This window comes from Ranitomeya variabilis, chromosome 6 (assembly GCF_051348905.1).
Source record: "Ranitomeya variabilis isolate aRanVar5 chromosome 6, aRanVar5.hap1, whole genome shotgun sequence".
NCBI classification, from domain to species: Eukaryota; Metazoa; Chordata; class Amphibia; order Anura; family Dendrobatidae; genus Ranitomeya; species Ranitomeya variabilis.
In genome coordinates this window covers 582376478-582389102 of record NC_135237.1, presented here as the reverse complement: position 1 = coordinate 582389102, position 12625 = coordinate 582376478, and the positions used below count along the sequence as shown (strand labels likewise).

The following is a 12625-nucleotide window of genomic DNA, read 5'->3' as shown; positions in this document are numbered from 1 at the left end:
CTCTCCTCAGCACTGAGCTGTGTACACCGGGGGGATTATCTGAGGTCCTCGCTCCAGCTCCTGCGATCTACTGTCCTCAGCACTGAGCTGTGTACACCGGGGGGATTATCTGAGGTCCTCGCTCCAGCTCCTCCGATCTACTGTCCTCAGCACTGAGCTGTGTACACCGGGGGGATTATCTGAGGTCCTTGCTCCAGCTCCTCCGATCTACTGTCCTCAGCACTAAGCTGTGAACACCGGAGGGATTATCTGAGGTCCTCGCTCCAGCTCCTCCGATCTACTGTCCTCAGCACTGAGCTGTGTACACAGGGGGGATTATCTGAGGTCCTCACTCCAGCTCCTCCGATCTACTGTCCTCAGCACTGAGCTGTGTACACGGAGGGATTATCTGAGGTTCTCGTTCCAGCTCCTCCGATCTACTGTCCTCAGCCCTGAGCTGTGTACACCGGGGGATTATCTGAGGTCCTCGCTCCAGCTCCTCCGATCTACTGTTCTCAGCACTGAGCTGTGTACACCCCCCCGGTTATCTGATTATCTGAGGTCCTCGCTCCAGCTCCTCCGATCTACTGTCCTCAGCACTGAGCTGTGTACACCGGAGGGATTATCTGAGGTCCTCGCTCCAGCTCCTCCGATCTACCGTCCTCCGCACTGAGCTGTGTACACCGGGGGGATTATCTGAGGTCCTCGCTCCAGCTCCTCCGATCTACTGTCCTCAGCACTGTGCTGTGTACACCGGGGGGATTATCTGAGGTCCTCGCTCCAGCTCCTCCGATCTACTGTCCTCAGCACTGTGCTGTGTACACCGGGGGGATTATCTGAGGTCCTCGCTCCTCCTCCTCCGATCTACTGTCCTCAGCACTGAGCTGTGTACACCGGGGGGATTATCTGAGGTCCTCGCTCCAGCTCCTCCGATCTACTGTCCTCAGCACTGAGCTGTGTACACCGGGGGGATTATCTGAGGTCCTCGCTCCTCCTCCTCCGATCTACTGTCCTCAGCACTGAGCTGTGTACACCGGGGGGATTATCTGAGGTCCTCGCTCCAGCTCCTCCGATCTACTGTCCTCAGCACTGAGCTGTGTACACCGGGGGGATTATCTGAGGTCCTCGCTCCAGTTCCTCCGATCTACTGTCCTCAGCACTGAGCTGTGTACACCGGGGGGATTATCTGAGGTCCTCGCTCCAGCTCCTCCGATCTACTGTCCTCAGCACTGAGCTGTATAGACCGGGGGGATTATCTGAGGTCCTCGCTCCTCCTCCTCCGATCTACTGTCCTCAGCACTGAGCAGTGTACACCGGGGGGATTATCTGAGGTCCTCGCTCCAGCTCCTCCGATCTACCGTCCTCTGCACTGAGCTGTGTACACCGGGGGGATTATCTGAGGTCCTCGCTCCAGCTCCTCCGATCTACCGTCCTCTGCACTGAGCTGTGTACACCGGAGGGATTATCTGAGGTCCTCGCTCCAGCTCCTCCGATCTACAGTCCTCAGCACTGAGCTGTGTCCACCGGGGGGATTATCTGAGGTCCTCGCTCCAGCTCCTCCGATCTACTGTCCTCAGCACTGAGCTGTGTACACCGGGGGGATTATCTGAGGTCCTCGCTCCAGCTCCTCCGATCTACTATCCTCAGCACTGAGCTGTGTCCACCGGGGGGATTATCTGAGGTCCTCGCTCCAGCTCCTCCGATCTACCGTCCTCAGCACTGAGCTGTGTACACCGGGGGGATTATCTGAGGTCCTCGCTCCAGCTCCTCCGATCTACCGTCCTCTGCACTGAGCTGTGTACACCGGAGGGATTATCTGAGGTCCTCGCTCCAGCTCCTCCGATCTACAGTCCTCAGCACTGAGCTGTGTCCACCGGGGGGATTATCTGAGGTCCTCCCTCCAGCTCCTCCGATCTACAGTCCTCAGCACTGAGCTGTGTCCACCGGGGGGATTATCTGAGGTCCTCACTCCAGCTCCTCCGATCTACTGTCCTCAGCACTGAGCTGTGTACACCGGGGGGATTATCTGAGGTCCTCGCTCCAGCTCCTCCGATCTACAGTCCTCAGCACTGAGCTGTGTCCACCGGGGGGATTATCTGAGGTCCTCCCTCCAGCTCCTCCGATCTACAGTCCTCAGCACTGAGCTGTGTCCACCGGGGGGATTATCTGAGGTCCTCGCTCCAGCTCCTCCGATCTACTGTCCTCAGCACTGAGCTGTGTACACCGGGGGGATTATCTGAGGTCCTCGCTCCAGCTCCTCTGATCTACTGTCCTCAGCACTGAGCTGTGTACACCGGGGGGATTATCTGAGGTCCTCGCTCCAGCTCCTCCGATCTACTGTCCTCAGCACTGAGCTGTGTACACCGGGGGGATTATCTGAGGTCCTCGCTCCAGCTCCTCCGATCTACCGTCCTCAGCTCTGAGCTGTGTACACCGGAGGGATTATCTGAGGTCCTCGCTCCAGCTCCTCCGATCTACTGTCCTCAGCACTGAGCTGTGTACACCGGGGGGATTATCTGAGGTCCTCGCTCCTCCTCCTCCGATCTACTGTCCTCAGCACTGAGCTGTGTACACCGGGGGGATTATCTGAGGTCCTCGCTCCAGCTCTTCCGATTTACTGTCCTCAGCACTGAGCTGTGTACACGGTGGGATTATCTGAGGTCCTCGCTCCAGCTCCTCCGATCTACTGTCCTCAGCACTGAGCTGTGTACACGGTGGGATTATCTGAGGTCCTCGCTCCAGCTCCTCCGATCTACTCTCCTCAGCACTGAGCTGTGTACACCGGGGGGTTTATCTGAGGTCCTCGCTCCAGCTCCTCCGATCTACTGTCCTCAGCACTGAGCTGTGTACACCGGGGGGATTATCTGAGGTCCTCGCTCCTCCTCCTCCGATCTACTGTCCTCAGCACTGAGCTGTGTACACCGGGGGGATTATCTGAGGTCCTCGCTCCAGCTCCTCCGATCTACCGTCCTCAGCACTGAGCTGTGTACACCGGGGGATTATCTGAGGTCCTCGCTCCAGCTCCTCCGATCTACTGTCCTCAGCACTGAGCTGTGTACACCGGGGGGATTATCTGAGGTCCTCGCCCCAGCTCCTCTGATCTCCTGTCCTCAGCACTGAGCTGTGTACACAGGGGGGATTATCTGAGGTCCTCACTCCAGCTCCTCCGATCTACTGTCCTCAGCACTGAGCTGTGTACACCGGGGGGATTATCTGAGGTCCTCGCTCCAGCTCCTCCGATCTACTGTCCTCAGCACTGAGCTGTGTACACCGGGGGGATTATCTGAGGTCCTCGCTCCTCCGATCTACTGTCCTCAGCACTGAGCCGTGTACACCGGAGGGATTATCTGAGGTCCTCGCTCCGGCTCCTCCGATCTACCGTCCTCAGCACTGAGCTGTGTACACCGGGGGGATTATCTGAGGTCCTCGCTCCAGCTCTTCCGATTTACCGTCCTCAGCACTGAGCTGTGTACACCGGGGGGATTATCTGAGGTCCTCGCTCCAGCTCCTCCGATCTACTGTCCTCAGCACTGAGCTGTGTACACCGGGGGGATTATCTGAGGTCCTCGCTCCTCCTCCTCCGATCTACTGTCCTCAGCACTGAGCTGTGTACACCGGGGGGATTATCTGAGGTCCTCGCTCCTCCTCCTCCGATCTACTGTCCTCAGCACTGAGCTGTGTACACCGGGGGGATTATCTGAGGTCCTCGCTCCAGCTCCTCCGATCTACTGTCCTCAGCACTGAGCTGTGTACACCGGGGGGGGATTATCTGAGGTCCTCGCTCCTCCTCCTCCGATCTACTGTCCTCTGCACTGAGCTGTGTACACCGGGGGGATTATCTGAGGTCCTCGCTCCTCCTCCTCCGATCTACTGTCCTCAGCACTGAGCTGTGTACACCGGAGGGATTATCTGAGGTCCTCGCTCCAGCTCCTCCGATCTACTGTCCTCAGCACTGAGCTGTGTACACCGGAGGGATTATCTGAGGTCCTCGCTCCTCCTCCTCCGATCTACTGTCCTCAGCACTGAGCTGTGTACATCGGGGGGATTATCTGAGGTCCTCGCTCCAGCTCCTGCGATCTACTGTCCTCAGCACTGAGCTGTGTACACCGGGGGGATTATCTGAGGTCCTCGCTCCTCCTCCTCCGATCTACTGTCCTCAGCACTGAGCTGTGTACACCGGGGGGATTATCTGAGGTCCTCGCTCCTCCTCCTCCGATCTACTGTCCTCAGCACTGAGCTGTGTACACCGGGGGGATTATCTGAGGTCCTCGCTCCTCCTCCTCCGATCTACTGTCCTCAGCACTGAGCTGTGTACACCGGGGGGATTATCTGAGGTCCTCGCTCCTCCTCCTCCGATCTACTGTCCTCAGCACTGAGCTGTGTACACCGGGGGGATTATCTGAGGTCCTCGCTCCTCCTCCTCCGATCTACTGTCCTCAGCACTGAGCTGTGTACACCGGGGGGGGATTATCTGAGGTCCTCGCTCCTCCTCCTCCGATCTACTGTCCTCAGCACTGAGCTGTGTACACCGGGGGGATTATCTGAGGTCCTCGCTCCAGCTCCTCCGATCTACCATCCTCAGCACTGAGCTGTGTACACCGGGGGATTATCTGAGGTCCTCGCCCCTCCTCCTCCGATCTACTGTCCTCAGCACTGAGCTGTGTACACCGGGGGGATTATCTGAGGTCCTCGCTCCTCCTCCTCCGATCTACTGTCCTCAGCACTGAGCTGTGTACACCGGGGGGATTATCTGAGGTCCTCGCTCCTCCTCCTCTGATCTACTGTCCTCAGCACTGAGCTGTGTACACCGGGGGGATTATCTGAGGTCCTCGCTCCAGCTCCTCCGATCTACTGTCCTCAGCACTGAGCTGTGTACACCGGGGGGATTATCTGAGGTCCTCGCTCCTCCTCCTCCGATCTACTGTCCTCAGCACTGAGCTGTGTACACCGGGGGGATTATCTGAGGTCCTCGCTCCTCCTCCTCCGATCTACTGTCCTCAGCACTGAGCTGTGTACACCGGGGGGATTATCTGAGGTCCTCGCTCCTCCTCCTCCGATCTACTGTCCTCAGCACTGAGCTGTGTACACCGGGGGGATTATCTGAGGTCCTCGCTCCTCCTCCTCCGATCTACTGTCCTCAGCACTGAGCTGTGTACACCGGGGGGGGATTATCTGAGGTCCTCGCTCCTCCTCCTCCGATCTACTGTCCTCAGCACTGAGCTGTGTACACCGGGGGGATTATCTGAGGTCCTCGCTCCAGCTCCTCCGATCTACCATCCTCAGCACTGAGCTGTGTACACCGGGGGATTATCTGAGGTCCTCGCCCCTCCTCCTCCGATCTACTGTCCTCAGCACTGAGCTGTGTACACCGGGGGGATTATCTGAGGTCCTCGCTCCTCCTCCTCCGATCTACTGTCCTCAGCACTGAGCTGTGTACACCGGGGGGATTATCTGAGGTCCTCGCTCCTCCTCCTCTGATCTACTGTCCTCAGCACTGAGCTGTGTACACCGGGGGGATTATCTGAGGTCCTCGCTCCTCCTCCTCTGATCTACTGTCCTCAGCACTGAGCTGTGTACACCGGGGGGATTATCTGAGGTCCTCGCTCCTCCTCCTCCGATCTACTGTCCTCAGCACTGAGCTGTGTACACCGGGGGGGGATTATCTGAGGTCCTCGCTCCTCCTCCTCCGATCTACTGTCCTCAGCACTGAGCTGTGTACACCGGGGGGATTATCTGAGGTCCTCGCTCCAGCTCCTCCGATCTACCATCCTCAGCACTGAGCTGTGTACACCGGGGGATTATCTGAGGTCCTCGCCCCTCCTCCTCCGATCTACTGTCCTCAGCACTGAGCTGTGTACACCGGGGGGATTATCTGAGGTCCTCGCTCCAGCTCCTCCGATCTACTGTCCTCAGCACTGAGCTGTGTACACCGGGGGGATTATCTGAGGTCCTCGGTCCAGCTCCTCCGATCTACTATCCTCAGCACTGAGCTGTGTACACCGGGGGGATTATCTGAGGTCCTCGCCCCTCCTCCTCCGATCTACTGTCCTCAGCACTGAGCTGTGTACACCGGGGGGATTATCTGAGGTCCTCGCTCCTCCTCCTCCGATCTACTGTCCTCAGCACTGAGCTGTGTACACCGAGGGAATATCTGAGGTCCTCGCTCCAGCTCCTCCGATCTACTGTCCTCAGCACTGAGCTGTGTACACCGGGGGGATTATCTGAGGTCCTCGCTCCAGCTCCTCCGATCTACTGTCCTCAGCACTGAGCTGTGTACACCGGGGGGATTATCTGAGGACCTCGCTCCTCCTCCTCCGATCTACTGTCCTCAGCACTGAGCTGTGTACACCGGGGGGATTATCTGGGGTCCTCGCTCCAGCTCCTCCGATCTACTGTCCTCAGCACTGAGCTGTGTACACCGGGGGGATTATCTGAGGTCCTCGCTCCAGCTCCTCCGATCTACCGTCCTCAGCACTGAGCTGTGTACACCGGGGGGATTATCTGAGGACCTCGCTCCTCCTCCTCCGATCTACTGTCCTCAGCACTGAGCTGTGTACACCGGGGGGATTATCTGAGGTCCTCGCTCCAGCTCCTCCGATCTACTGTCCTCAGCACTGAGCTGTGTACACCGGGGGGATTATCTGAGGACCTCGCTCCTCCTCCTCCGATCTACTGTCCTCAGCACTGAGCTGTGTACACCGGGGGGATTATCTGAGGTCCTCGCTCCAGCTCCTCCGATCTACTGTCCTCAGCACTGAGCTGTGTACACCGGGGGGATTATCTGGGGTCCTCGCTCCAGCTCCTCCGATCTACTGTCCTCAGCACTGAGCTGTGTACACCGGGGGGATTATCTGAGGTCCTCGCTCCAGCTCCTCCGATCTACTGTCCTCAGCACTGAGCTGTGTACACCGGGGGGATTATCTGAGGTCCTCGCTCCTCCTCCTCCGATCTACTGTCCTCAGCACTGAGCTGTGTACACCGGGGGGATTATCTGAGGTCCTCGCTCCAGCTCCTCCGATCTACTGTCCTCAGCACTGAGCTGTGTACACCGGAGGGATTATCTGAGGTCCTCGCTCCAGCTCCTCCGATCTACTGTCCTCAGCACTGAGCTGTGTACACCGGGGGGATTATCTGAGGTCCTCGCTCCAGCTCCTCCGATCTACTGTCCTCAGCACTGAGCTGTGTACACCGGAGGGATTATCTGAGGTCCTCGCTCCGGCGATTTATTCACACTCTGATAACAGAGAGCAGTAATGGCCACGCCCCCTCCCTCCTCTTATGATCACGTGACCCGCTTAGTTGCGTTTGGTTGTCACGGTGACAACGGAAGTTCCGCTCCGGGCTCGTGCATCCCCCGGACTCTATGGCTGGCGGACCGGATATCCGGCCTGTGTACCGGGGTCTTCCAGCGGCGTGTGGGCTCAGCACAGCAGACTTAACCGAAAGCGGCGGATGCTGAGCGGCCCCGGAGGTCACGTGAGTGCGGCACTACTGTGAGCGCGGCCCGTCCCCTCCTTGTCCTGTGAGCGCGGCCCGTCCCCTCCCCGTCCTGTGAGCGCGGCCCGTCCCCTCCCCGTCCTGTGAGCGCGGCCCGTCCCCTCCCCGTCCTGTGAGCGCGGCCCGTCCCCTCCCCTCCCCGTCCTGTGAGCGCGGCCCGTCCCCTCCCCGTCCTGTGAGCGCGGCCCGTCCCCTCCCCGTCCTGTGAGCGCGGCCCGTCCCCTCCTTGTCCTGTGAGCGCGGCCCGTCCCCTCCCCGTCCTGTGAGCGCGGCCCGTCCCCTCCCCGTCCTGTGAGCGCGGCCCGTCCCCTCCCCGTCCTGTGAGCGCGGCCCGTCCCCTCCCCGTCCTGTGAGCGCGGCCCGTCCCCTCCCCTCCCCGTCCTGTGAGCGCGGCCCGTCCCCTCCCCTCCCCGTCCTATGAGCGCGGCCCGTCCCCTCCCCGTCCTGTGAGCGCGGCCCGTCCCCTCCCCTCCCCGTCCTGTGAGCGCGGCCCGTCCCCTCCCCGTCCTGTGAGCGCGGCCCGTCCCCTCCCCGTCCTGTGAGCGCGGCCCGTCCCCTCCCCGTCCTGTGAGCGCGGCCCGTCCCCTCCCCTCCCCGTCCTGTGAGCGCGGCCCGTCCCCTCCCCGTCCTGTGAGCGCGGCCCGTCCCCTCTCCTCCCCGTCCTGTGAGCGCGGCCCGTCCCCTCTCCTCCCCGTCCTGTGAGCGCGGCCCGTCCCCTCTCCTCCCCGTCCTGTGAGCGCGGCCCGTCCCCTCTCCTCCCCGTCCTGTGAGCGCGGCCCGTCCCCTCTCCTCCCCGTCCTGTGAGCGCGGCCCGTCCCCTCTCCTCCCCGTCCTGTGAGCGCGGCCCGTCCCCTCCCCTCTCCTCCCCGTCCTGTGAGCGCGGCCCGTCCCCTCTCCTCCCCGTCCTGTGAGCGCGGCCCGTCCCCTCTCCTCCCCGTCCTGTGAGCGCGGCCCGTCCCCTCTCCTCCCCGTCCTGTGAGCGCGGCCCGTCCCCTCTCCTCCCCGTCCTGTGAGCGCGGCCCGTCCCCTCTCCTCCCCGTCCTGTGAGCGCGGCCCGTCCCCTCTCCTCCCCGTCCTGTGAGCGCGGCCCGTCCCCTCTCCTCCCCGTCCTGTGAGCGCGGCCCGTCCCCTCTCCTCCCCGTCCTGTGAGCGCGGCCCGTCCCCTCCCCTCCCCGTCCTGTGAGCGCGGCCCGTCCCCTCCCCTCCCCGTCCTGTGAGCGCGGCCCGTCCCCTCCCCGTCCTGTGAGCGCGGCCCGTCCCCTCCCCTCCTGCTCCTCCCTCCTGACGGTGTCCTCCCCCCAGGATGTACGCCGTGTACCGCCAGGCCCATCCCCCCACCGGGCTGGAGTTCTCCATGTTCTGCAACTTCTTCTCTAACGCTGAAAGGAACCTGGTGGTGGCCGGAACGTCTCAGCTCTACGTGTACCGCCTGAATCCGGACCCCGAGGTGAGCGCGCCGTCACCGCCAGTGCTGTGCTGCCCCCGCCTCCATGTATAGAGGTGATGGGGAGAGTGCCCTCTGCTGGAGGTGTGGGGAGTGCCGGCTCCTCTCCTGCCCCCGTCCCCCGTGTTACCTGTGTATAGAGGTGATGAGGAGAGCGCCCCCTGCTGGAGGTGTGGGGAGTGCCGACTCCTCTCCTGCCCCCGTCCCCTGTGTTACCTGTGTATAGAGGTGATGGGGAGAGCGCCCCCTGCTGGAGGTGTGGGGAGTGCCGGCTCCTCTCCCTGCCCCCGTCCCTGTGTTACCTGTGTATAGAGGTGATGGGGAGAGTGCCCTCTGCTGGAGGTGTGGGGAGTACCGGCTCCTCTCCCTGCCCCCCGTCCCCTGTGTTACCTGTGTATAGAGGTGATGGGGAGAGCGCCCTCTGCTGGAGGTGTGGGGAGTGCCGGCTCCTCTCCTGCCCCCGTCCCCTGTGTTACCTGTGTATAGAGGTGATGAGGAGAGCGCCCCCTGCTGGAGGTGTGGGGAGTGCCGACTCCTCTCCTGCCCCCGTCCCCTGTGTTACCTGTGTATAGAGGTGATGGGGAGAGCGCCCCCTGCTGGAGGTGTGGGGAGTGCCGGCTCCTCTCCCTGCCCCCGTCCCCCGTGTTACCTGTGTATAGAGGTGATGGGGAGAGCGCCCTCTGCTGGAGGTGTGGGGAGTACCGGCTCCTCTCCCTGCCCCCCGTCCCCTGTGTTACCTGTGTATAGAGGTGATGGGGAGAGCGCCCCCTGCTGGAGGTGTGGGGAGTGCCGGCTCCTCTCCCTGCCCCCGTCCCCTGTGTTACCTGTGTATAGAGGTGATGAGGAGAGCGCCCTCTGCTGGAGGTGTGGAGAGTGCCGACTCCTCTCCCTGCCCCCGTCCCCCGTGTTACCTGTGTATAGAGGTGATGAGGAGAGCGCCCTCTGCTGGAGGTGTGGGGAGTACCGGCTCCTCTCCCTGCCCCCCGTCCCCTGTGTTACCTGTGTATAGAGGTGATGGGGAGAGCGCCCTCTGCTGGAGGTGTGGGGAGTGCCGACTCCTCTCCTGCCCCCGTCCCCTGTGTTACCTGTGTATAGAGGTGATGAGGAGAGCGCCCTCTGCTGGAGGTGTGGGGAGTGCCGACTCCTCTCCTGCCCCCGTCCCCTGTGTTACCTGTGTATAGAGGTGATGGGGAGAGCGCCCCCTGCTGGAGGTGTGGGGAGTGCCGGCTCCTCTCCCTGCCCCCGTCCCCCGTGTTACCTGTGTATAGAGGTGATGGGGAGAGCGCCCCCTGCTGGAGGTGTGGGGAGCGCCGGCTCCTCTCCTGCCCCCGTCTCCTGTGTTACCTGTGTATAGAGGTGATGAGGAGAGCGCCCTCTGCTGGAGGTGTGGGGAGTGCCGGCTCCTCTCCCTGCCCCCGTCCCCTGTGTTACCTGTGTATAGAGGTGATGAGGAGAGCGCCCCCTGCTGGAGGTGTGGGGAGTGCCGACTCCTCTCCTGCCCCCGTCCCCTGTGTTACCTGTGTATAGAGGTGATGAGGAGAGCGCCCTCTGCTGGAGGTGTGGGGAGTGCCGACTCCTCTCCTGCCCCCGTCCCCTGTGTTACCTGTGTATAGAGGTGATGGGGAGAGCGCCCCCTGCTGGAGGTGTGGGGAGTGCCGGCTCCTCTCCCTGCCCCCGTCCCCCGTGTTACCTGTGTATAGAGGTGATGGGGAGAGCGCCCCCTGCTGGAGGTGTGGGGAGCGCCGGCTCCTCTCCTGCCCCCGTCTCCTGTGTTACCTGTGTATAGAGGTGATGAGGAGAGCGCCCTCTGCTGGAGGTGTGGGGAGTGCCGGCTCCTCTCCCTGCCCCCGTCCCCTGTGTTACCTGTGTATAGAGGTGATGAGGAGAGCGCCCCCTGCTGGAGGTGTGGGGAGTGCCGGCTCCTCTCCCTGCCCCCGTCCCCCGTGTTACCTGTGTATAGAGGTGATGGGGAGAGCGCCCCCTGCTGGAGGTGTGGGGAGCGCCGGCTCCTCTCCTGCCCCCGTCTCCTGTGTTACCTGTGTATAGAGGTGATGAGGAGAGCGCCCCCTGCTGGAGGTGTGGGGAGTGCCGGCTCCTCTCCCTGCCCCCGTCCCCTGTGTTACCTGTGTATAGAGGTGATGGGGAGAGCGCCCTCTGCTGGAGGTGTGGGGAGTGCCGGCTCCTCTCCCTGCCCCCGTCCCCTGTGTTACCTGTGTATAGAGGTGATGGGGAGAGCGCCCTCTGCTGGAGGTGTGGGGAGTGCCGGCTCCTCTCCCTGCCCCCGTCCCCTGTGTTACCTGTGTATAGAGGTGATGGGGAGAGCGCCCCCTGCTGGAGGTGTGGGGAGTGCCGGCTCCTCTCCCTGCCCCCGTCCCCTGTGTTACCTGTGTATAGAGGTGATGGGGAGAGCGCCCTCTGCTGGAGGTGTGGGGAGTGCCGGCCCCTCTCCCTGCCCCCGTCCCCTGTGTTACCTGTGTATAGAGGTGATGGGGAGAGCGCCCCCTGCTGGAGGTGTGGGGAGTGCCGGCTCCTCTCCTGCCCCCGTCCCCTGTGTTACCTGTGTATAGAGGTGATGAGGAGAGCGCCCTCTGCTGGAGGTGTGGGGAGTGCCGGCTCCTCTCCCTGCCCCCGTCCCCTGTGTTACCTGTGTATAGAGGTGATGGGGAGAGCGCCCCCTGCTGGAGGTGTGGGGAGTGCCGGCTCCTCTCCTGCCCCCGTCCCCCGTGTTACCTGTGTATAGAGGTGATGGGGAGAGCGCCCTCTGCTGGAGGTGTGGGGAGTGCCGGCTCCTCTCCTGCCCCCGTCCCCTGTGTTACCTGTGTATAGAGGTGATGAGGAGAGCGCCCCCTGCTGGAGGTGTGGGGAGTGCCGGCCCCTCTCCCTGCCCCCGTCCCCCGTGTTACCTGTGTATAGAGGTGATGGGGAGAGTGCCCTCTGCTGGAGGTGTGGGGAGTGCCGGCTCCTCTCCTGCCCCCGTCCCCCGTGTTACCTGTGTATAGAGGTGATGAGGAGAGCGCCCTCTGCTGGAGGTGTGGGGAGTGCCGGCTCCTCTCCTGCCCCCGTCCCCTGTGTTACCTGTGTATAGAGGTGATGGGGAGAGCGCCCCCTGCTGGAGGTGTGGGGAGTGCCGGCTCCTCTCCTGCCCCCGTCCCCTGTGTTACCTGTGTATAGAGGTGATGGGGAGAGCCCTCTGCTGGAGGTGTGGGGAGTGCCGGCTCCTCTCCTGCCCCCGTCCCCTGTGTTACCTGTGTATAGAGGTGATGGGGAGAGCGCCCTCTGCTGGAGGTGTGGGGAGTGCCGGCTCCTCTCCTGCCCCCGTCCCCTGTGTTACCTGTGTATAGAGGTGATGGGGGGAGCGCCCCCTGCTGGAGGTGTGGGGAGTGCCGGCTCCTCTCCTGCCCCCCGTCCCCTGTGTTACCTGTGTATAGAGGTGATGGGGAGAGCGCCCTCTGCTGGAGGTGTGGGGAGTGCCGGCTCCTCTCCTGCCCCCGTCCCCTGTGTTACCTGTGTATAGAGGTGATGGGGAGAGCGCCCTCTGCTGGAGGTGTGGGGAGTGCCGGCTCCTCTCCCTGCCCCCGTCCCCCGTGTTACCTGTGTATAGAGGTGATGGGGAGAGCGCCCTCTGCTGGAGGTGTGGGGAGTGCCGGCCCCTCTCCCTGCCCCCGTCCCCTGTGTTACCTGTGTATAGAGGTGATGGGGAGAGCG

General features: G+C 62.6%; 1 protein-coding gene across 2 annotated transcripts in view; it reads left to right on the top strand.

Annotated features, from left to right (window-relative positions):
• Positions 1-7295: 7295 nt before the first annotated feature.
• The window catches only part of CPSF1 (cleavage and polyadenylation specific factor 1), a 91137-nt gene continuing 85807 nt past the window's right edge, over positions 7296-12625 (top strand). Inside the window, exons 1-2 of one of the 2 annotated variants that reach the window (XM_077271595.1) lie at positions 7296-7472; positions 8779-8923. In XM_077271595.1, the coding sequence (XP_077127710.1) occupies positions 7432-7472; positions 8779-8923 (186 nt within the window). In that variant the 5' untranslated portion in view covers positions 7296-7431. The remainder of the gene's footprint in view (positions 7473-8778; positions 8924-12625) is intronic. The other variant, XM_077271594.1, reaches the window with a different exon arrangement.